At 37.3% G+C, this 25,904-nt stretch overlaps 2 protein-coding genes across 3 annotated transcripts in view; both read right to left on the bottom strand.

Moving 5' to 3' along the window:
* LOC144472158 (uncharacterized) overlaps window positions 1-17,583 on the bottom strand; it is a 29,563-nt gene extending 11,980 nt beyond the window's left edge. The window contains exons 1-2 of one of the 2 annotated variants that reach the window (XM_078184945.1): window positions 17,480-17,583; window positions 15,936-16,350 (exon numbers count right to left, since the gene is read on the bottom strand). In XM_078184945.1, the coding sequence (XP_078041071.1) occupies window positions 15,936-16,029 (94 nt within the window). In that variant the 5' untranslated portion in view covers window positions 16,030-16,350; window positions 17,480-17,583. Of the gene's footprint in view, window positions 1-15,935; window positions 16,704-17,479 lie in introns of those variants that run through there. The other variant, XM_078184944.1, reaches the window with a different exon arrangement.
* Window positions 17,584-18,868: 1,285 nt separating this feature from the next.
* Window positions 18,869-23,895, bottom strand: LOC144472157 (uncharacterized). Its single transcript, XM_078184943.1, has 5 exons — window positions 23,624-23,895; window positions 22,429-22,702; window positions 20,567-20,842; window positions 19,455-19,549; window positions 18,869-19,190 (listed from the first exon to the last, which is right to left on the bottom strand). Exons 1-5 carry the CDS (start codon window positions 23,893-23,895, stop codon window positions 18,869-18,871), a joined length of 1,239 nt encoding a protein of 412 aa, XP_078041069.1.
* Between the last annotated feature and the right edge of the window lie 2,009 nt (window positions 23,896-25,904).

Consider the following 25,904-nt stretch of genomic DNA (forward strand, 5'->3'; position numbering starts at 1 on the left):
CAAATTTTATACTATATCCTTGAATGAAGAAATTTATCAACAAGTTTCTCATGGAAATTATTTTTTAAATTTTATTGTAAAATAAAAGCCTCGGGAACGAGCAATTGTGATTTTTTGTGATAAAAATCATTTTACGCAATACAGCGGTATTCGATTATCCGGATTACCAATGTCCGACTTATTAACCCTTATCGCTCCAAGAATGTTCGCTGCAACGCTAACTTAAGCTTAGCAATATTACTGTCGGATAGAGTGATAAGGGTTAATCATTCTAATTCGTTCGGCGTATAAAGCTAATTTCACACGTTAATCACACGACGCAGTAAAAATGTCAGTGGTCTTCTAATTAAGTAGACTTCTAATCTGAACGTTTAATTCTCCAAGATTGTTCTGAATAATCGAGGTTCTACTGTACAGGTATCGAGCATTACTACGTTTCATCGTGGCTAAGAGGATATTTTTTAACTCCGAGTTAAAAATAATACCTTAAATACCAAAAGTTATGATGCGTGGTTATTTACGATCTGAAGTCGAACTGATATAGCAACCCGAGCAATAAATCACTAACACTTTCGAAACAAACATCCCCGCGATTGCACGAGAAGGAAAATAATCCTCGAGCAATGGAGGATTAGAACGAACTCTTTTCATCTACTATACAAAGCCAATGTTTAACGAACTGGATGAAAAAAGATCAGCGATTAGCTGCAAATAGAGCCATTCGTCGCAATAATAATGAGCGATCTTCGGTCTCGTCTGTTATGGAATGTTCGTTGCCGAAATTGCGCAGCAACGAATCGAAATTTACTGATTCGAACTAATCACCTCTGGGAACGCCAGCGTGTCGTGTAATTGTACGTTAATAGGAGAAGTTTCTCGGAGAGGAGTCCTTCGTGATGGCAGCTTTTGCAATGTTGGCCCGTCGCCCAGATTGACGCCGATGGCTATCGTGTCCGAGGAGGTACAAGTTCGAAGAGGAGATTTCTTGTATTCCTTCTTCCAATTGTTGGTCCTGTTCCCTTCGCGATTGCCCCTTCGGCATTAAGAGCTCATCGAAATAGTGAAAATAAGCATGTATGTATAATAGTGGGCGGACGGAGTGTTGCACTTGCGAGACGCGCTTCGTCGGGTCCCTTAACCCTCTTAGTATCGGACGCAAGAGTCTGTATCTGAGCGAAATGTTTAAAACTCGTTTGACGAAGTTTGGTAAAATTTCGGAAAGAAATTGCAAGAATTTTGAAAAGCCTCATAGATAACAAATTCAAAAAGGGACAAGAGGTAAAAAATGAAATTGTTGTTTAATAAAAACAACGATATATCGTTGTTCGGTACTAAGAGGGTTAAACGACATTCCTCTGTCGAGTACCACGGCTGTTTAGTGTTCCTTGCTGCTAAACATTTAGAAAACACTCGTTCCTGGAGGAAACGGAATTAGTACTGAACGCGTTGACGATACATTCTCTTGGAGACCACCGAACTACGTTAAAATCGACGCAATTTATCTAAACAGCGATCACATATGTACAATATGATATTTACAGCATTTTTAAATATCAGATTGTAATGTCCTATCAGATTTTGCAAAATGTTAATATCGATCACTGCGTAGGAGTCGGACGATTTCTTTGCGGCACACCTTGCGCCCGGTTCCGCCAGTATTATGCGGCCGCAGTGTGAATCTTTACACGTCTCTTTCACCGGGTGTCGTGCGAGAAGTGAAATCAACTTCTCACGATCAAAAAAGTCACGAGAAAGCACTGCTCGCCACGTGTCGTGGTAACAAGATCTGCGAGCAAGCCGCCAGCCACGGTAAGAAGGCTCAGGCGAATGCACTGTGCGTGAATCGCGATAACGCGTTGTTATCACCATCTGGCGAAATACGAGAACGAGCCTGGATGCTCCTTATATTCGATGTTTCCGTTGGCGTATCGTTATTCGTTCCTCCGAAAAGAACCCGATCCTCCTCTTTCATATTTTTCCTGCGGCAGAAGGTGATACACCGCCAGAGACAGAACCTAGAGCAGAGCTCGAATTTAATTGTAATTTAACTGTAAACTTTTATAAATATAAATTATTTAGTAAATTACTTCTTCTTCTTCTTTTGTTTCAAGTAAAGTTTTGCGTTAACGCTTGAATTCTATATTAAATGTACAATTACAACAGTTACTTTGATTTCAACCGATAAATATTTTAACGAAACATTTATTTCTTTAATATTTCAGAGTAAAATATAAAATTTTATGTAATTTTTCAACTTGGTATTATACAAGAAACCAAGCACACAGGATAAATACTTATTTGATTTAATTGGACAAAATAAACAACTATTATGTATATATTCAGTGCATTTTCATTAATTAGTTCGCATATTAATATTAGTTTAAAGTTCATGCATAAATACATGTATACAGAATAAACATTTCAGTGGATTTATAATTGTACAATTCCAGAACAGAAAGCTAAAAGTCAAAAAATAATTGCAACACCGGAATTAATTGAAAATGTTAAAAAATACTATAATTCATACGGTAATAATATTTGACAAAATATATTTTCTCACCATGTTTTTTTTAGTTTCTGCGAAATTGCCGACATAGGGAACCCGACGATTAAAATTAAACTTGCACAGTTTGCATTTTTCTGTCCACCCGTTGTTCCCACGTAAACGTTCGTCCATGCATTATCGAAATTATCATTCTGTAACGTGGCATCTATTAATAATAGCCACGGAAATGTACTGTCTCATCGTGGTGAGAGTGTGTATCACGTATTCGCGAAATACAGTGAACATTTTCTGATTCACAAATTAGGCAATACAGCGTTATGCGAGTACAAATGACTCGACAACGTGAATAACGTTGATCTTATTGACACAACTCAGCATTGCATGCTGAAAGTCAATGAGTTAAAATTATATTGTTTAACGTGCCTAAGTCAATTTTGTTTCAGCAGTTCTTTTACAATTAACCGGTTAACTGTGTGTTAAGGAGTAGGCTCGTTACAAATAAATGGTAACATTAAATAAATAAATAGTAAGTTAAATAAATAAATAAATATTAGTAATAAAATTAAAAAATGAAATAGTTGTTTGTATTCTACTTTCTCGTTTGTACAGATGAAATGCAAAAAGTCAATTTAGTTTCTTGTTTCTCTGTTTTATTGTTTTTTCCATTTATTTTATACTATATTGTTCTTTTCTTTTTTTCTGTTGTTTGTAAATCTTCTTTGTAAAAAAGTGCTTTCCCCGTTCATTATTATTATTATTATTATTAATAATGTGTTTATTATGATGCGCTAATAAAATGATACATGTTATAATTGAGACAACATACTGTTCACTTTTCGTTCAAGATGAGGTGTATTTTACAATTTTGGATCTTTGTAAAGCGACGATAAGTATCCAAGTTTTTTAGTTGAAACGAACACTTGTAGCCAATTATGATCAACCCACTGAAATCATACCTGCGACCAAAGTTTCTGTATCTATTTTAACATTCGAAACAAATGCTCAGTTCTCACATCCCGTCAAAGATCATTTCTTTCCTTGAACACGACGCGATGGTTTACCTCGTTCGAAACTCAACGGAGTTGCATTGTAGATCACTACCGCGTTAAATTCGCAGGCAAACTTTACCTTCTCGAATTGCAAATATTTTCGAATAAAGGAAGTCAGAAGTAACATAATTCGAGCTAGTAAACAAGATTTAGCATTTCCGGAAGACTTAACGTAGGAAGAGTTTCACGATGGACGATCGAAGCGTGCGTCAGTGAAAAGTGAAGGTAAATGCTCAACAATGAGGCAAACATTCCCGTTACTTGTTTTTTCTTTCTTCTTTCACATTCAAAGACTGCAATTATTACGAGTGTTGAATAAAAAATCGAAACAGTCGCCTCGAACTAGTTCAACTCAGAATGTCGATTGTATAAATAATTTACCGCGAACAATTTCCAATTTTGACGTGATGCATGAATCATCGTTTTAAATTTTGATAATCTTGACAGAATTTTGATCGAAACAACATTAAAAATATATTAATTTATATTTAGTTGTATAAACGATAATTTCGGTACATTTTAGGTAAAACGGCTAATGAAAGACAAAGAGCATTTGTTTTTAAATGTAGGTAGCACAGCTAAGCTCGACCAATTAGCTGATACCGAGAAAATTCACGCGATTCTTTCCGATTATAACTGTTCGTCGGATTAGCGTCAACAAAGGCGGAGGTCTTCAGTCACATCGTGTAAATCGTTCCGCGGCAGCAGCTGTTGAAGACAAACCGACCGACCGACCGCACAACTGCAAATCTCCCGATGGAAATCCAATGCAAATATCGTCGACTTACGACGAATTTTCCGTACGCCGGAGTCTCTCGGATCCGTTTCACTCTCTGTTCACGTGGATAGGCACGGTACAGGCTTGTGACACCAAGTTGCGCGACACAATCGTTTCGCAAACTTTCGACGATAAACTGTCCCTGTTTCTTTACCTCGGCGTGACTTTATCGTCGAGTGAAGAGTAATTTACGATAGAACGGCGAATTTTATTGTTAGTCGTGCGATCAGCCGCGACGAAGTTTGAACAGATATCCTGATCTCTAGCCGGTTTGCAGGCGAATCAAATGACTTATCTCGCTGCTTATCTTGACTCGCGTCGCGACAATAATACAATACTTTGCCGGTCAAAGTTGCGAGCTTGTTTGATCTTTTTACATCTTTCATTGCTCTTCTCAAACTTTGAAAGCGCTTGAAACCGCATAAACCTGTAAAAAGTGAGGTCGAAAATTAAGTTTAATGAAGGGTTTAACTTATCGACAAACGTGCCTTGCGCTTAAATTTTCATAGATGAATGGAAAGTATATATCGTATATTTTTAAATATTAGAACAAGCGTATCGATAGATTAAATACAATTCAATTTAAAAAAAAAAAGAAAAAAAAGGGCAAAGTATAAAACACGTCAAGGTGAAAAGAACATCTGAAAATATCCTGTCATCGCGATAACGGTAAAAAAGGAATGAACCAGCGATTTTTGGTGTACATAATACACGCGTACGTAAAGTATTAAAAATTCTGTGACTCGTTCCGAACATACAGCGTCTCACGAAGGTATTCGAACACATTTTCACGATTGGACCAAATGACTTGAATCGAGTGAAAGTTTTGCAACAATTTTCTTACACGTTACAGTAAATTCGATGCAATTATTCCTCAGATTGTAAAGAAAAATGGACAATTTGGAAAGAGGAGATACGATTATTCGAGCCCCGCAGCTTTTTTTTATACTTGTCGATTATGAACAAATATAAAAACGAGCCTCTTAAGAATAAAAAAAGATTCAAAACATTTCGTCGAATGTTGAACAAGTTATTCTTTTTTAAGAATGCATTTCAGTACGAATGTTTGAAAAAATCGATTTTTTACATTTTTCTGAAAAATAAAAATTCAAAAATACGTTCACAAAAGCTAATGTTCGAATTTTGAAAATGTACAAAGTTATATAGCGAGTACGATGTTAGTATATGAGAAAACGTCTATCAATCAGTAGTGCAGAACGACGAACGTTTACTGCCGGTATTATAGTTAAGGTGGAGCGTATCGTCCAACATGGACGCTCTATCAACCTACATGTAGTTTTTAAATGGACTTGGGCTGTCAAAGCGTGCACATTATTCAGTCGAATGATGATAAATAATCATACGAAGAGGTGCTGCCGCAACACCAGTAACAGTTATATTGGATCGTTATGTATCGGGCGAAAGTATCAGCGCGGCTGCCGCTGCCAGGAGAAACCAGCGAAAATTTTCTCCTGGTAGCGTATGCACCCTAGAAACTTGGGTTTGGGTCAGTACTAATGCTTGTTTTGTGTGTGTGCGTGTGTGTGTGTGTGTGTGCGTGTGTGTGTGTTTTAAAGTGATAGATCTTTTTAGATAGAATTATGTGATATTTGTAACAAGTTGTGGCAAATCATCAGGGGATTTCTTCGCCCCTTTGAAAAAAACCAGTCAAGTTGAATTTTGCGGCGTCTTTCTTGCGTTGTTTTCTACTAAATCGATAATATGAAATCGATCTAGTTGCGATGCTTACTTTTTTTACGCCCTGCATACATATAGCTTCATTGGTCGGATCTTGCAAATTTACTTCATGCCAACAGATACAAATTAAAGATCTGTACGTACTGCAAGTATTTGATCAATGATCTCCATGATTTGCAATTAGAAAACGAAAATATTGACTACAATGACTCGGTATTGCCAAATATGAAATAATCTATACCACGAGAAAATTTGTTGCGTTCGCAGCAGTAACTCTACTACGCTCGACAGTTCTAATTCCTCGTACAACACGAATGACGTCTCAAAAGCATTATTCGAAGAGCACGTGAACGCAGCTGCGTTTTCTCGAGACTGCGCCGAAGATAGTCTGATTTTTGTTCCCGTTTGGAAAATACTGTAAATATTGCTGCGCCAATAGCAGCGAATAGTAACACCCAACATTTGCCGATAACATTACACGGAGTCTTTCAAAAGTCCTCAAACTTTAAATTGTCTTAGAAAATACGAATTTTGAGGAAAAATGCCTTAAACATGAGTGTAAATATACTAACATTCTGCTTAATGGTCGTAATTTGACTGTGAATTTTATGCATTTATAGCAGAAATGGGCGGGTGTATGTAAAAAAACCCTTGGCTGTATTGTTAAAAAAATCAAGATTACGTTAACTTTAAAACGTGCTATCTTTTTGTTCCGGAGTGTAGAAATCGTAGGCGCATCGCGCGGCTTCGTAACCAGGCTAAGATGATTGTCGGATGCTCTGTCGCAATGCGCAATCAATTCCGTTCTCTTCGGAGCAACGAGTTACCGATCTGCAATGGGCAAATGAAATATTCGCATCCGCGAGCGTTTCTTGCGGCGTCTCCGCGAGCCGCAGAATCATGTTCAATTTATCGGAAGGCTCAATCGGAGGTGGTTCAATACAGCAAGAGAAAAAATCGACTGGATAGAGTGACGATGATAAAACGCGATCGCGACGCACGATAACGGTACATGCGAGTACCGTGTGAAAACAAAACTTCCTTGCATTCGGAACGATCCGCGATGTCGGCGCAGCTAGCTCCGCCTTTCGACAGCAATCTCGTGAATACGAAATGTATGTACTTCGCGGCTACCGAAGGTAGCTGTATCCTCTGCGCTCCGGGCTGACTAAGGATTGTTCTTTCAAAATTGGATATTTATGCCTTCGTGGCCAATAAAAGTCTTACAATGGCAATAAAATACAAACTTGAATAGATGTCGATGTGATATTAAAATTTGATTTCATTTGGTTTTATTCGGTGTTAAACGTCGATCTGCTGAAATCGTTAATTTAGAAAAAGAATAATGCTAGTAAAAAACAGCCTGTCTTACCTATGCAGTAATGTCGGGAAAGATGTGTTAATTAATACGTAAGAATATTGGATACAAGCTATGATAGATACATATTGGATACAAGCTATGATAGAATCAACCAATTCATGAAAAAAGATTTATTATATACTTTATGAGAACGTATCTTTACACATACTCTATTCGTTATTAATAGAACTTAAACGGAAGTGAATAGTCATGAATTTTAATCGTTTTATTTTCTACGTTGAAGAAGTGAAAGTAAACATCTAAATAAATTCGTCACAAAATAGTCCGCGTAACCGGAGGACGTGCTACTCTTTATAGAATTGGTTCGTATCCACGTAAAAATCACAATTTTGTAACAGCCATGACAGTTGCACGGCGCGAAGATGTCTAGCAATTAAAACGCGCAGTTGCAAGCGATGAAAGTGAATTCAGTGATTGCTATCTACATAATTCAATCTTCAACAATTTAACTGCATATACAAATGATCGTGAATGGAAACTGCTTTGCACCGTAGCCAACACGTTTTCAACGACGAATTCATTTCTACGTGCATTTCGAAGCAGAAAATTAGCAAGAACACAAACTGTGTCAAAGAGGTTTTCGTAATACTACCTTGAAAGAATAATCATCGTAGAGTGTGACGCAAGTCAGTGAATCGGGCTTTTTTTTCGCTGAGAATCGTTCCCCGGAAGCACCGAGGTCGGCCATCTTTCCCATTTTGTAGAGGCCGTCAAACTCGAGGCAGACTCTCGCTCACCCGTTATCCGAATAACTTCTGCTTTTTAATTATTACGTAGTTTAGATTAAACAGCGACGTGTTAAATACAATTCTGTTTGTTCATCGCTAAGTGAACCGTAATGAATTCGTTGCCTAATTAAAAAAAAAAATAAATTTTACATTTAGAACGTCTGCCGTATAATGTGCGAATATACCGTGTACATGTGGAATAATTACAATAAAGAATTCATACATTTATCATCATATCATTATGTATTGTTATACGTATCATTTTGAAATATTGGACTTTGAATGTTATCTATTTCTGACAAAAATCAGTATATGAAATGTGAACTGTGAAAATGATTAAAGAGGACCAAGAAGAAGTTATTGCCTGCAATTAATGGAAGCGATTATTATTTTTCATAAATATCTCTTTAAAGGTTTAACCAAAAAGATATAAATATAAGAGATGATTTAAGGTTATGTATGTTCTACGATAAGCGAAATAGTAACTAACGAACACGCTTTTTTTGCGATTATCATCGACAAAAATACGTATACCTTTGGAAAAGCTATCAATGATGAATAAGAAGTGTTTTTATAGTTACACGATATGCATTACGAGTTTCGTAACGATTAGTGGGAATAGCTGCTAGTGCGCAGGTTTAAGTAAATTCTAGCTTTTATAGCCAATCTTAGAAACGTGACGGACAATGTTAAAAATAAGTAAAAATAATTTCTACCAAAAACTTGTTAACAGATCTTTGAGTCGCTGTGTGTTGTAAGAAAAAAGCGTTTGAATAACACATTCGGAAGGAATTATTACACAGCAACGTTTGAAATCGCTATTCCCGATGAATATAAATCCTTAGATATGAATAACAGATATTTTAATGCTCAAGTGTATAGCTGCAAAACTCGAAGTTTTACATTTTTTCCAATTCTTCTGTCTGAAAATTCTTTCTTATCCTCAATAAAAAAAGAAAAAAGAAAAGGATTTGGAAAATTTTTATCTATTTGTACTTGGAAAACTTGTTTTCATAATTTTAGTAACTCGATGTTGGTAAATAATTTCTGTGTTTAACTATTTATGTAACAGTTTATGTCGAGTATACTCATCACAGCACAAAATATTGCCAGTTCTTAATGATAGCATACTTAAAAATTAAAAGAAATGTAGAAAAACTTTTTGTTTGTTTGAGACTTAGTTTTTGAGAAAATCGAGTTTGAAAATTTGGTAAGGTGCGATTCGTAGAGCGACTTATGTCGCCTACAGCCGAAAGGGCGCATGTACAAACTATATGTTCAAATTCGATTTTCTCGAAAACTAAGTCTCAAACAAATAAAAAATTATTCTACAGTTTTTATAAATTGTATAGTGTGTTATGTTCTTGTCCTCCGCACTGTATAAAATTGAAAGTGCTATAACCAACAAATATGTTTGCTGTGAGAAGCCATCAGAGGACAGAAGGTTAATAATTGTAAGAAAACTAAGTCGACCACCGCTGTCAGTCTTTGATAGCATTCATATTACTTTTATACCATGCGTACTAGAAAATCCGAGGTGATCGAAAGTTGAATGAATAGTGTAGAGAAGTAAATCCACAGGACGCAATGCTTGCGCAACTACAAATTTTGCAATGGCTGTTGCCTACGTGTTTTCTCCAGAAGACGAGAGAAAGAGAGAGGGGGGGGAGAGGCGGGGGAGAGAGAGAGAGAGAGAGAGAGAGAGAGAGAGAGAGAGAGAGAGAGAGAGAGAGTGTCTCGGCGCTGTGCGCATTCCGCGCCTCCATGACACTCTGCGTCACAAGAATTAACCGTGGCTCTTATATAGGTCCACGTGGGCACGCGGTGGGCACTGTGTAACTTATTATAGCACTCTGAGAGTCCTCCGCAAGAGAAAATGTGACTGCGATATTTGGAGATACGAATTTGGGACAGCCGACTCCCCAATACTATAGTTTCAGCAATGACTTTGAGCCTTTTAGATGAGTGAAAGTCCACGAAAAAGTTATTGCTGGTAATAAGAGTCAGTTAACAAACAAAAAAATATATCAGAATCCAGAGCGACAATGGTTTTCTTGTAATTGAACCGAGTGATAAGAATCGCTAAATGTGTCTTCTCGAAAGAAGTTTTAGAAACCTAGTTTTATTTAATAATTAAGTGACAGGGAAAACAATGCAAGTGCGAAAACAGCAACTTAATATTTAAATTCAAAGTTCATAAACTTTGGAAAAGAATTTTTTATTATTATGATAAAGTATCATGCTTACGAATTAATAAACCAGATAATGCGAATGATAGTGAAAAATATGTTTGCTCCATAGTGAGTACCGAATTGGTCACGACTCACGACCGCTCTATACGATTACACGAAAATTATATGACAATCTTTGAAGCTCTCGTAACCGCTGCCGGAAACGTGGTTTGAAAATAAAAATGTCAAAGCTTGTCGCAAGACTACAACATTCGGTAACAGAACCTAATATTTATTGCAATTACTGGTAGCGCGATCCTAGTTTTGCAAATTGATCTCAATACGATAGCAGAAATTTTTAATTTGATTAAACAAACGATTCAACAAAATAAGTGAAAGCCTTAATTATCGAAAAATTGACAATAGAATTGATCATTAATCGTTTTTTGAAAGAAGCAATTAATAACTGTTGATTTTAAAAGAATATTTTTATATAATTCCGTTAAAAATTGTTTTTATGTGTTGAGATTGACGGTAATATTTCAATCGTTAATCGTGATAAATAATTGAAACGAATGTAATCAAGAGTTGCGATTAACAGTAACAAATCAATCGTTAGTCTGAAATATAAGAAATTACAAGAATAATAACACACTGGAGAACAATATGAACAAGGCGAAGAGTATATCGATGATGCCGTCTGATTCTGCTATTTCGCTGATTATGGAGTCCAAAAATTATTGAAACAACGACGAATAGTACTAAACAAACATAGGAAGCGCAGGCTTCCATGAAAGACGTTTTGAAACACGAGTCACGGTATTTTTCCCGTTACGGACGCGGCACTATCGACCGAATTCTTTCGCGATGATTGGTATGGAACAATTGATCGCTGGAATTGTTTCGGCGCGAACTATGCTTCTAACTTTTCTATGCACTGAATTATCCACGTTGCGCCAGTTTCCACATGCCCGGTTGCAACTTTTGTTCAGAGTTGTCAAACTAATCTGTTGCGAAGCCATAAAATCACTTTCGATCCTCGCATCCAGCAAATTCGACCAACGAAAGACCAATTTAACTGCCTCACAAGGAAACTGAGATTTTTACTTATTATAATTTAATATAGTATGGGAACTAAAATAGTTTGAAAAACTTCTTAAAATAATTAAAAAAGAGAATTGTATTTGGTTTCTGTTTCTTGTGAGTGATGTAAACAATTTTGATTTTGCGCGAAGATCATCAGTCTACTTCCTATAGCATGTGTGAGGCACACGTGTAATTGCACGAGGAGTCATTTTCCTGGAGTCTGCTGCGATGATGCACCCAATAATCAATTCTAATGTGGCACCGACGTAATGTACCAGTGAAAAACTTCGCAATATTCAAAGGTCTGTCCGTCTGCATAAGCGTTCGCTTATTCGCATCGTTGGATATCGTGGCTACGGGTGGCAGGCACGTGCGTGCACGCGCCTGCGCGCTCCGAACAATGCCATATGGCACGCAATCCGAAAAGTGAACGGCGTTCAACAATTTTTGTTGAAAGCCCGCGAAAACATTCAAACGACACGAGAGCAAAGCTCGAGGATCGAGCAGTAGTTCGAGACACAATATGTAAGTTAAATAAAAACATTTGCTGTGGATATGTGCTAAGCTTAATAACGGAATCATTGCCTAAAACAATTGCGTAGAACACTTAGTATAGTCATCAAATATTTTAACCTTGTAATTGAAATATATATCTAATACATTTCTTAGTAATTCAGGCACCTTAAAATAGTATGTACGATTTTTCAAATCAGAGAGAATATTTGCTGTTCAAAACAATATTTGAACCGAGACTAGATCATGACGTAGTTCTCCGTTGTCTTACATACACTGGTACTATCGATGAAAAAATGACGAGCTGTGTCCATGGACTTAATCATATGTATACGGCAGCTAAAAAAAGTGACAGGTGTATGTATTTTCATTGTCCTTCACGTCTTAAGAATAACATTTAACGATGCGTAAGGCATTTCTGATAACGAAAAATCAATTCTACGGTTTTTGTCTTTAACGAAATTGTTCCCTTGTCGACAGAAGAGCGAAGACAAAGAGTTGAACTCACTTCATATTCTGGGAATAAAATCTCAAATACACTGTAAAATTAGCAACGCTTTTTCCTACTAGTTTTGTTCTGCAATCGATTACACGGAAATAGGTGTAGTGGTGTACCTTCGAAGGCATGACGTAAGTCAGATTTTGCTATTGCGCAAATTCTGATAAAACTGTTCACGGGAAGTCGCGAAGCCACTCAGAAGGAAACGTTTCGAAGAAGGTCGGAAGTCGATGCTGATAACTCACGGCCGTTACCAATCCGAACTGTGACAGTTGACTCGATCATTTTTGCCATCTGAATAGAATTGAGCATGCAAATTGAAATCGCAGAGTGAGAAAAGGAGGCCACTACACGTGACTAACCTCAAAATCCATCCGACCACAACTACTGGAAAATGTTCGATTTCGAATTTACGACACAACATGCCAAAATATATATATGTATATCAATACGAGACAATACAATACACTAAGCAAAAAGACACCGACACAATGCAACTAAAATTAGCCCTTTATACAGTATAAATTCTATAAACACGAATGTACAGCTTTTTACTGTACAATCGTTACTATGAATTTAATAACATTAATACACTACTTTGCAACGATAAACAAGATGTCAATTATTTACAGAAGAGTCTTGCTTTCTAATTATTGCTAAATTCATCCTTAGAACGATATCGTCTGGAGTTTTTGGCGACGCCATAACATTTTTAATTTGTTGCGAACGTGTAAATAAATACTGATACTTTGACGTTATATCTTTTTTTTTTATTTGAAAACGTTAATAGACAATTTAAAAACTATGAAAAAGTTTGCTGTAGCTATAAGCGTGAAAGGATGCTTCCCCGACTCTCCTGATATCTACTGAGAACACTCGGATACATCGGGACGTTTTGATGTCACTGGTACACCATGTGTACAAGTAGCTTATAAGGGGCTATGTCGTATTAGCCGCAATTTACATGATCGATGACTAATGCCACGACGATATTTCCATGTATCGATCGTGATTCGAATCGCGAAATGCAATTTTTGGTATGTTTTAGGCTCCCTTTTGGTAAGTTGGGCCAATAGTGTCGCCTCGTTCAGGAGTTGTCATGTGGTCGTTGGCCTGTCGCCCAGACTCGAAATGTACTCATGCGCGCACGTAGGTCGGGCAGAGACAAAGTGAACTGTTGAACCGGCCTGAACGAGAAGAAAGACGAACCGAGAAACGGAGATACGTTTCACGGGCTCGAGTTGTGAATTAAAACGCGCCGCGCTTTTCGCTTGCATCGCACACGCCAATCCATTATTCTCGGTCGCATTCACTGCGACCGTTTAAATCATTATCCAACACAGAGTTACAAGTACAAAGACGAGCGAGATATTTTGCCTGATTTGTGTGTGAGTCCATGCTCCCCGTCCGTATACAATTACTTATAGTAAAAATGGTAGGAAATATTCTCGCTCCGTATATTATCTACACATATACGAAATCTAAAAATAGTATTGCATGTACACTGAAGAAACAGAATAGAATAGCTACGCTCTTAATACGATCTTATTATTTATGTATGATATTTGATGAGATTTGTGAAGCTGTCAATGCTATGTCTTCTTTATAGAATATACAGAATAATGTAACGATTATTGTAACAAGAAGAAAAATGTGAGCAAGTACATATACATATATTTAGTTTGTGCCAAATGTATTTTATCAGTATTTGTAACTCGTATTTTTATTTATGCGTCTCTTTGTGATCAGTAGTTTATAGTTATTGTTTGATAGTAGCTGACACAAAGAAGACAACAATAATCGAACAGAGACAATAGTTAAGATAAGGAGCTTGAAATCAGATAAACAAAAGATACGCTTAATGGATAATTGCATTGTTCTACCAGATAATAAATCATCAGTTATAATAGAATTTACTATCGACGGATAATCAGGAATTTATCAATCTGTCATGTTCAAAGAAATTTCTCAATGGTATACGTACTTACGAAATCATATTATTTTTCATTTCGATCAAATTGCATACAATGACGTGTATAAAAAATGACACTTCCACAACGGCGAAGAGACCTTACCTTATTACGACGATCGCCAACAATTGATGAGCAATACTTAATTACTTATTTTCCAAATACTTAATCGTAAGTTATGATTTTGTACAAAAATACACTTAGTACTATTAGAAACTGGCTCGCTGAAACGAGTACACAATCTATATTTATACCCCTTACGCAAATTACTGTCTACAAAAGTTACAACAAATTAACTGTAACTAAAAAAAGAATGAAAAAATAGATTGACATAGCATGCACTCCAATAAAGTGGCGAGAAAGTAGTTTGTGCAATTTACACTGCCAAAAATATCTTCCGATCGTAAATTTTCATTTTCAAACCACAGTTGAAGAGCACTGGTTTAGAAGTGAATCGAGTAGGGCGTCTAAGGGAGGGGCCCCCTTCTTTGTGAGAGATCGGCTCTGCTCTGACCTCAACGGATCGTCGGGCCTGAGGTAGGCGCCTCAGACAGTGAAACGATCAAAGCTTGTTGCCGATGGTCTGCTTGTCTGTCTGGCCAGTTGCCTGGCCTCGTTGCCAAGCAACCACAACAGCGTCACCCCCTCAATCTTTAAAATTCCGTCACACTTTGAATAGTTTAAATGTTCTCAACCGGGGGTTCAAAATGTATGCAAGTTATACATCGCTATTGTATTGTAAAGAATATATCATCATACTATAACATAAGAAAATGTCAAAGTAGTTTAAAAACATTGCGTTCTCCCATTTATTAATGAGAATTATTCTTATGATATGGAGTATAGCACGGGTTAATAACAGAAATAATGATGATAAAACTCTATGCTTTAGTTTAGAAAAGTATTGATAAATACGTAGGAAATTGTCAGAGAACCACTTCAGAACAACTGGTCAACGCTAAATTACTAGAAATTTGTCGATTCATTTCCCGCCGATAACTAGCTAAAAATACGCGCAAAGGGCAACGGTTTTTGATCCCCGATGTACACACGTATATTTAGAAAGCGCCGCTAATAATTCACTAGCATGTGAACACCTCCGTTTCGATAAAGGCAGAGTTCACGATTTAATCCTGTTGGCATTTAACAGTTACAAAAACCTGTTCGACTTATACATACAGCGGAGCACGTATTTTATTGGTTCGTTATTTTAAACTCGGGTTTTTTTTTCCGCACTGAACGCGAACCGATCGACAACTCAATGTAACTATGAACTTTTGTATGTAGTCGTATCGAGCCATTCAAGCGTTCAGTTAACTTAGATACGAGTGTCGTACTTTAGCGTCACCACGTGTGCGTACATGTTATACGAGCACAGTTCGGTTTCAAGCGAACGCCATTGCGCTGTTGCAACGAATTTGATAAGATCGATTTTCGACAAATCGCGATCGTTCGCACAGGTTGTAGTTCCAGCAAATGATCACGCATGCGCGTCGACGACCGTTGAATAAAGGAAGCGAAAAAGATAGATTCGAAAGGCGACACAATACACTTACCCATGTGAGCGAGGTCGATGATCGGTATCTCGCACTTGCTCAGCAGTGTCTCACAAGTTTGGGTCACGATCGGCGCGCTCGTGCAACAGCTCATCTTGCTCCCGGCTGGTTGCTCGTCGAAATGAGATTTCTGTCTGTCTTTTCCTGCCTTTCCCCCCGGTTCTCTGTCGCTCTTGATTTGCTCTCGCAATTTCGTATCTTGTCCCCGATCTTTCGTTCCGTTCACTCGATTCTTCTTTTCGTCCGTCGACCAGGAGAAGCTGTCGCTATTACCTCGTTCGTTCGATCGTCTGGCTGCTGATATATCCGGACGGAAAGTAACGTGGCTCGGCGTTGCGACGCGCGTCAACACTATCCTCTGTGTAGGCCACGTGCGAATTCGCCCACCCGATACAGGCGATTCCGAACAATTTCACTGGAATATCCAAGAAAAAATCATACTACCACTGCACTTTGCTCGAGATTATTTTCTGCGAGTTACAGCCTGGATTTGTCGCACGGCTCCCTCACGACGGTGAACCGAAGGCTTTCTTACGGAAAAAGAAATGGTACAAAGCACAGTGTTACCGGCAACCCTAACGGTAGCCGTAGAAGACAAGTTTATTGTGGGCCTGGTAATGCGGCAGGTAAATGTGTACGCGGCTGTGAACTGGTGGGCACATGCTATGCTATCGACGGAGTGGCGGAAGACCAACTATTCACAGAAAAAAGTAGCAGACACCACAGCGATCTACACTGAAACGAGGATATTTGCTGACTGAGGCCGCCGCGACTCATAAACTAACCGAACGCGCGCCTGCGGGGTCGACCGTGACCGAAACAGCCCGAACTGACACGGCAGCGGCCGATCCGGTAACGAACATTTACGAAGTTCGAACTCAGAGCTCCGTGTGCTCCCACGGCGGGAATAGGAATCAATTTTTTCAGCGTTTGCGACTTTTATTAGAATGCGAGTCTAACATTATATTATAAAGTTATAAAATATATATTTTATAATTCTCCGTTTGCCCTTCTATATAATTTTATTGGCGTTGGTTTACGACGACCAGAATTGGAGGATTTAAATTTTAAAATTTATAGTGTTTGTCAAGATATCATGTAAATTTCTCCCGAGTACCGAGTACCAGTAGAGTACTAGAGATAACAGTTCTTAATATACATTTTTGAATATTGACGCGATAACTGACAGACTAGAAAAGTGAATAGTTGTTTGCAGTACATTCTAGAAATTATGAATTGGTGAAGCGTTTTATTCTCGAGAGAAACATGATTGAACTGTATCTTATAAAACCGGAAATTCTTATTACCGTTATCGATTTTCAGCCATCATGCTTAGAGGTCTTATTTTTTTTCGAAGGGCAAAACGAGTTCTTGGTAAAGTAGTGTTATCAACATAACGTTTTGTTATGATTAGTACTTCTCCTTGGTTTGGATAATTTTTCTAGACGTTTCTAAATACAATCTCCATTTTACAAAACTAAAAGTCTACCAAGTAAAAAGGCAGAAAATCCTAGAAACTCGTGTAAGGCTAAGACTATACAAACCTGCGTTTATAAGCAAAAGGAAAACGTAAACACTAGAGTGGCTGAGCGGGACTTTCGAGTCGAACCGTGCAGTTCGCACGATGTCTCGTATCGCACTGTTCTACCGTGGCAGATCTTGAATTACTAACGTAAGATTCGACGATCCCCACCATTTGCGGCTCCCCTCGATCTCGCAGCTTACCTCTAATCATTGCAATTAGTATTTCGCCGTTATCGCGAGCGGAACGTAGTTCGCGTCAGTCGTCGGCCTGATTCGGATATCGAAGTATCATTTCGTTGTAATAGTAGTTTTCCATTGAAAGACAGGCATATTAACACTTTGACTGTCCATGGACACGCGTACGTGTGCTAGTAGCACAGGTGATACGTGTTAATCCGTGATTGCTGGTTTTCGAGCCTATTTAACTTTACTTTACAGAAGCTTTTTCCAATTCGCAGATTGCTGACCTTTACTTTTTACAAATGCCAGCATAAACAACAAACAAAAAATTTTCACAGAATTTTAAATATGTATTTTCGTTCCGGATGTTATTTTATACATTTTTATTTTTTATTATACAGTACTGTATAAATAAATGTATCTCGAACAGAAAAAATAATGTAGCACTTTTTCTTACGCGGCTACCAAGTAAAAAATGATAAAACTTCTAATAACTTAAACGTCCTAAGGTTAATCTTTCTTTTTTACATTCGTGAATTATTCTATCTGAAAGCGTGTACTTGTAGAAACATTGACAATTTATTTACAAACGCGTGATGATTTATGAGCTATGTATCAGTCTCGTGAAAGGTGGACGGAGGCATTCTTTCAGGCAATATTCTCGTAGAAAAATGAGCGACAGTTTAGTAAGAATTCCAAAAGTTAAAACTTTCCACACGAAATTATTCGTATTATTATTACTCCATCAATATCGTAGTAGGGGATTGAGAGTTAACTTTGACAGCCTTTCCAGGGGGTTCCCGCAAAAATATCTGAAAAAAAACATCTTCCTCAGCAACTTCGAACTCGACGCTGAAGTATCACTATTTGTCGCCAGTCAAAGTGTTTAAAACAGTGTTGCCGATCGATTTCGCACAGATTCCCGCAAATGTATAACCGCGGTGAAGCTTCCTTGCGCGATAACCGTGACAAGTTTGTACAGGGTACACCTGTTTTTGGTTGGTAATCCGGTATCATGCTTGCCAGCTGTTCCTCGTGGAAGCGGACCCGACTGTTTCGATCCCTCGCTTGTACGCTGCCTACATTCTTTTTTTAGCCAGCAATAAATTTTCGGTAAACGATCACGGAACGTCTTCCCTGATGCGAGATGATTTGCAACGATAGGAACCAGAGGATGGTGAACGAGGTCGATCGTTTTGTTTGATTTTCTTTCTCATCTCGGAGTCTTCTTATTTCTTCTCTAACGTGGTCAAAATAAGTTTCTTGCGTATCGTGTGCTCCTCGTGAGTGCTCGGCCTGATCTTCGCTACTCCAAGGATCCTATGGGATCGATCGGATGGTTTGTTCACTGGTGAGGATTCTGTCGCCGAGGATGTTGTGTCAGTCTCTTCTTGTGCCTTATTTTTAGCCTGGACGTGCCTCGACGACGGCAACGACGACATCCGTTTTATCCTCCTCTTGCGACTTTTATCAGGTTTCTTTGTTTCCTGCGGCGTCCGACACTCCCAGATTGGCGGGGATGTGCTCGAGTTCCGTCCCTCCGTTTCCGAACTGAATTAAGAATAGCAATCGCGTCGATCAATCGTGCGTCGCCAGACTGTTTTCCGAGGGTGCGATAGAATGATTTACCGCGATTTATCCGTGACTTAGCAGAGAACCGGCTGACAATCGGAAACTCGGCGACTCGATGCCGATTATGCGCGACCTTTTACGTTGGAACGCGATTTGAAATGGAGCTGCCACCACGATTAATGTAACGCCAGTCTATTCGCGCCGTTAAAAATGGATTTGTTTATAGGGATACGACTCGGTTACCTTGTGCTGCCCAACGATGCGCTGCTGGATTCGCTGGCAAAGGCTTCCGGAGGATGATACAGACGACACGTTCCGCAGAACAGCCTGCGTACTATCTGTAAAGGCCGACGCGAAACCATTGTGTAAAATTCTTATAAATTTTTATACAATTTTACCAGTTTATAATAACTTATATACTGGTAATGTATTTTAATTTGCAATTAGATAAATATTTTGTATTAGTGTAGATTGAAGAAATTGTTTGGTGCTTTTTGGCTTTTACTATAATTACAGATATAGAATTTTTAACCCTTTTAGTGCTGAAGGACGATATATCGTTGTTGGCTACGCTTCTTCTACTACTTGTTTATTGAATTTCGTAATTATGAAATTTTACAAAATTCTTGCAATTTCTTTCAGAAACATTATCAAACTACATCAAACGAATGTTGTACATTTCAGTCTAGTGCACACGACTCTTTTGGTCGGCATCAGAAGGGTTAATAATTAAATTGCGGATATGCAAACTTTGAAAATAGAAATGAACACGCATATTAAGAAATTTAATAGCATTGTTAGTCTACGTTCACCACAAGAAATTTTCTGTAAGCTATCTTGCTCTTCTTCAGATTTTTATTACGAGATTTATGAAAATCTGAATTTGTATAAGACTTTCCTCGAAATATCCTCGAAATGTAATACTTTCACAAACAATCAAAACGGAAAAATTGATCTTTTTAAGATTTCTGACTGAGCATAATTCCTTAATATTCTTTCGATTCTTTATTCTCAAGGTGTATGCGTACAGTCGAACTTTGGTTATCCAGGCCAAGTAAGTACAGTGACACGAATGTTGGGTTAATAGAACAGTTACTTAGTTACGGTGCCAGATTTTCCTATTTATTAATTTGTATGGTAAATCATTTTGCAAACGAGTTGACGTACACTAAGTGGATTGCATGTGAGATTTATTTAAACAATAAAGAATTTTTTGAAGGGCCGGATAATCGAGGTTCTATCGGTCTAAAAACAGATCGTTCTGAAACAAATTGATTATAAAGGTCTAGTCACAAGTATAGGTTTATCTTATCGAAGAACGAAATATTAATTAAATGTAGCAATTGATCGTTCACCTTCGAAATCAAGAAGGCTAAGAAGATTTGAATGATGACTAACGTGCTCGTCATAACGTAAGCGACGATGACGATTCTAAGTAGCACAGGGCTCATCACTTGGGCACAGCCGCTCGTGTTGATCGTCTTCACATCGTTCTCTTGGATCTCCGTATGTTCGCACGGTATCATAGCATGCAGGTTGCAACAGCTGAAAGGGACACCGCGGTCTCTGTATTCCTCATCGGATATCCTGCTTTGCGCTGCCATTTCCTCCCGAGACGCGTAGTCCACGCCCTGATTGAACGATATTAGACATCAAATATTAGGCGAAGTAAAATGTTCTCAGCGTTTTTTCTCTTTATTTCGACGACGAAATTAACAAAGTTAAAATGAACCGATTTAGATCAAATATGCGCCATTTTGTTCGGTAACTTTTGTACATTTTCACAAGCCTCTCTTGAGGCCAGTTTTTTACCAACAAGAAAATTTTGCAAATGCTTGAACAGGTGATAATCGCTTAGTGCCAGGTCTGGGCTATACGGCGGGTGCGATATAACCTCCCATCCAAGCTCTTGGAGCTTCTGGCGCGTTGTTAAAAATGTGTGCGGCCTGGCGTTGTCTTGATGGAAAACAACACCCTTCCTATTGGCCAATTCTGAACGCCTCTCGTCGATCGCCTGCTTCAATCTGGTCAATTGTTGTTGATAGTATATGTTCGAATTGAGTGATTGGCCCGATGGAAGCAGCTCATAATGAAAGATACTCTAACACACAACTGGATTCACTAAACAAAAAACTGTCACACAACTATTTTTGAAGCGTTATATCGCCTTTAAATCGCCGTATAGAATGACAAGATGCAACTTATACATCGTGAGATATGAGTCACACTAAAGGCATCTAACGAAAAACGCATCTAACAAAACTTTTTACTTCAGCTAATATTTCATGCAGTTTGTCCAGAAAGCTCTCGGAATGGAATTGAAAGTTTCAACGACTCAAACTTGTTCTTAATAATTCGTGAATATTCCTACAAAAATATGCAATTGCATAAACTTTTGCGGTCTAGCGGTAAGATATCATAAAGACCAGGTAATAAAACTATAAGGAAACTTAATTAACTAATTTTTTAGATTAATTATCATAGATTATCAATATATAAATTTGTATAATGCTACTATGTTGGCAAGGTGATATATATATTTTAGTTATTTTTGTATCATGTATCCATTTTTTATTACACGTATAACAATTTAATCGTTAGGAAGACAGCAAAGCTGCTATAAATGGTTACAATGAGACTTGTTTTATATAATAGCTAAATCCATTAATATTAAAGGCATGTAAATTTCGAGTGCATCTCCTCCCCGCTGTCCTAATTCCATGTTATTTGAAAAATAAAGCACGTGGTATATTTCGACGCCTGGGTAAGCAGTCAAGCGGTAAGCTCACTTGTCATTCAACGCTTGTATCCAATCTCAAAACAAACCAAGATTTTACAGACACTTCCGATGATCTGGCACAAAAAATGTTTCAAACAAAAGTTAGACAGTATTCACGTTTTTACAAATTTAAATACAAAAGCTTGCAGAAAACAGTTTATTTTTCATAAGAAACTCTGTTTACCTCGATGTTTTAAATGTTAATGCATATTTTTGACTCGATAATATTTTAGATGGTAGTGAGGCGAATCTAATGATCGACTATAATGCCATGACCTTAAAACATCTTGAAACAACGCTAAAATAATCTTAGCCACGAATCGCTGCTTTGGCCAGACCGTTCTGCATCTGGACAAACTGCTTTTTGCTCGAAGGGTTTTTCATTTTCACGCGTTTTATACCGTGTTGCGAGATACCCTTCTTGAATCGTGGATTCACCTGCCAGTCAAATTGGAACCAATCTGTGTAGGAGGTATGGCCGCAGCATTGGAAGATGAACTGTATCTCATCGATCGCGTACTTGTACGATGCTGTGCTCACATATAGCCGCATCGAATTGTTGAAAATATCTATCAACGACTCCTGTCTGACGCTAATGTGATATCCGATGGAGACTAAAGTGGCTGCATTCAATATCGCGCAGATTGCAATAGCTATCAGCAAGCATTTCAGTGACCGCCTTGTCTCCGCGCAGCAACGTGGCACCTTCCGGCTAAACAATTGACAAAACCTAATGAACAACGGCTGCGTATTCAAAAGGCATTATAATTACACTGCCGATTTTTATATGTTATTTTACAAAATTAGAATCAATCATACTATTTATGTCTATATTAGGACTTTGTACAAGGTGTAGCAGAACTTTCGAGAGGTTGCGGGCTAATCAAATGATTTCAGGGATCTCTCATTTTCCGGAAGCAACATAATTTTGGGACACCCTATATAAATCCTATTTGGATCGTACTATCGGTACTTATATCAGATTTATATTTTAAATTATATAAAGATCATGGTAGACCAAATTTTTCATAAATACTACAAATTAAACGACATGCCACTTGGCCATATTGCGTATGGACTACGCACATCGAAATGGTAAAGTGAAGGTGTTGTAAAGGTGTACAAGATGCTTCGATATGGTTAGACTACATCTTAAACGTTTATAACAAAAATTGATAAGTGAAATATTGAACAGCAAGAACATCGTGAGGAAGTAAGAATCCCGTTTCACTGTTCTTAATTTATTAACCCTTTGCAATCGAATGGTGACTCCGAGGAACCACCAAAATTATTCTATTACGTTTAAAAAAAATGTTTATAACAATAAAGTTTAGATTTAAAAAATTGTTGAGCAATGAAACTGTCGCTACGAGTCGCAAGAATCAATTTTGCACGCATAAAAATGCACTTTATTGCATAGAATAGAAATACTACAAGCCAGGAAATTTATTTCACATTTCCAGTTATAATGGCTTCGAGTGGAAAGGGTTAAAACCATTGCAAGAAGCTGTACTAGTTCTTTCTACAACTCGATTTTTGCATAACGATCTACAGTCTATTTATGGCAAAATAAATAATATAAGCAAACGTCGATTGTTAAACAAATATCAAATTAATAATAAAACAGACTTACTCGCGTATGCTGCGAACAGTGATCAAGGCAGTTGGCAGACCCATGCTAACATCTACCAAAGTAAATACGACGGGTTGCAAACCACCCGCGAACCGAATGATTTGCCATTCGGCAAATATCTCCAGAATCAACATGAAGAATCGTTTGGCTTCGAAGATGGCTAAGGTAACTGCCACACCATAACCGAATCTCACCTCCCAACCACAATTGCAAGGTGACCTTTCGTTTCTATTGAATACTACGTTGCTCCGTTTGCTCTCGTTGCACGACATTCAACGATAATTCCCGCTTCCAGTAACTATGGTTGCTCGGTTTTCGATTATCGGCTGTTTTACCTAAAAATGTCTTCTGAGCAGCCAACTTTAAAATTACAAAATTTAGTCAATTGAAATTCAAAATTAATCTAAAGCTCCAGTCTCTTTGTCTACAAGTAAACGACGAATTTTTATGCAAAATAAAGATTGTCTGCATCAATCTCAGGATAGAGAAACTAAATAACAAGTTGTATGTTTGTTTCTTTAGTCCTCTAATAGATTGAAAATAATATACTGGTATTTAAAAATTCATTGAATTTGTTTACCATTTTAAATTGTGTCTACTCAATTTTGCCATAAATGCATAAAATCCGCCGTCAACTCATAAGCTATGAAAATACTTAATATTAAACGTACCGGGCTCAAAAAGTAATTACATACTTTTATTATTGCAGTCTGTCGATGATAGAACTGTACATATTTACTCTGATCTTTCGCCATTTCTGTTGTAATCTAGTCGTGGATTAACAAATTTAATCATTTTCTATGAAAATACCTTTACAATTTCAATACTTTGAAACATCATATGTATGCAGTGGCCAACAAAAGTATTTCAAATTAAATTCCGAGCCCTGCTTTAATTTATTACAATTAAGATAGACGGTATTTATTTTGTACATTTTGTACACAGATTAGCAGTTTAATAATTAGTACACCTGTTCTACGCTTGTTAAAAATAATTTTAGTATCGAACGGTATTTTTATTTTATTAATAGTTTTCGTGTTAGGGAATATTGTGAGACAATTACATTGTTCGTCGCTAATTCAGTTATTCAGAGATAACAAGCTACTGCACAATTTATTAGAGGAAGAAAAAGTTGTTGGCGTCGAAGCATCATCATTGTTTTAGTGTCATGTGTGGCCATTGAGAATAATTTCGACCGGAAGTCGAAAATGAAGGAAAAACATGTTTGCCCGAGGCTGAGGCGCAATTACATTGTTACCTTGCGACCATAATTGAGGTGCACGAGGCTCCCGAGCTTTCTATGCGCAATTCTACAAACTTTGCGGAAATGAAAAGATTTAACGATCTACACTGTTTGAATGTCATTTGCTTCGCCACGGTGTTTCACGTCGTAAATTGTGCGGTACATCTATTCTCATGTTTATTGGTATGACGGGATGTGTCGATCTAAAATCCAAGAACGATAGATACCTATGATTCGATTAACGATGATCTTTTAATTAAACGTGCGAACGTTTGTGTTGGCCGGATTGAATCTGAATTTGTATAATTCGTATAATTCGAAACACGCAATAACAATGAATATTCTAAATAGTTAATCACTGCCGATCTCCGCGGAGGTTTTACGTCTGTGTAATCCACTTTAATGAACTGATAATGAACTGAAAATAAGACACATAAATTTTATATCTAAATTTTATATATAATAAATAAATTTTATATTTATATTTTATATCTTATTCCGCAACTGTCACACGGTATATTCTATTCGATCAATGTAATAGAATAATGTTAACACCTCGACAAAATTAATTGAAAGATTGAAAGATAATTAACAAAATAATATGTTCGAAACGTGTGTTCTGTTTAAAGCGAACACAGTAAATCCGTAACTTATAGAAATTACCCTTTTATATTGTTTCAGTTATTTGCACAAAAAATAAATATCTTATGTTATAGACAATTTCAGTTACCTAAAACCAATATAAATGTATTATGTTATCAATAAAAGTGCATGGTACTATAAAAGGGTAGAGGTAAAAAATCTCTTATTTTTAATACTATTAGTTAAATTCCAGTACTCTAAATGCTATTCTGTGAAATATTAGTATTACTCGACGAAACATTATTTTCCTTTATTTTAACGAAATGTTTATTTCACAATACTATTTCCACATGTAACTGCATACATGAGAAAATAAAAATTTTTACATTCTATTTACTATTTTTCCCCAGCCCTGTTCGAATACTACTTTTCACCGAATAACATATTACATAAGTA

Source organism: Augochlora pura, chromosome 7 (assembly GCF_028453695.1).
Source record: "Augochlora pura isolate Apur16 chromosome 7, APUR_v2.2.1, whole genome shotgun sequence".
Taxonomy (NCBI): domain Eukaryota; kingdom Metazoa; phylum Arthropoda; class Insecta; order Hymenoptera; family Halictidae; genus Augochlora; species Augochlora pura.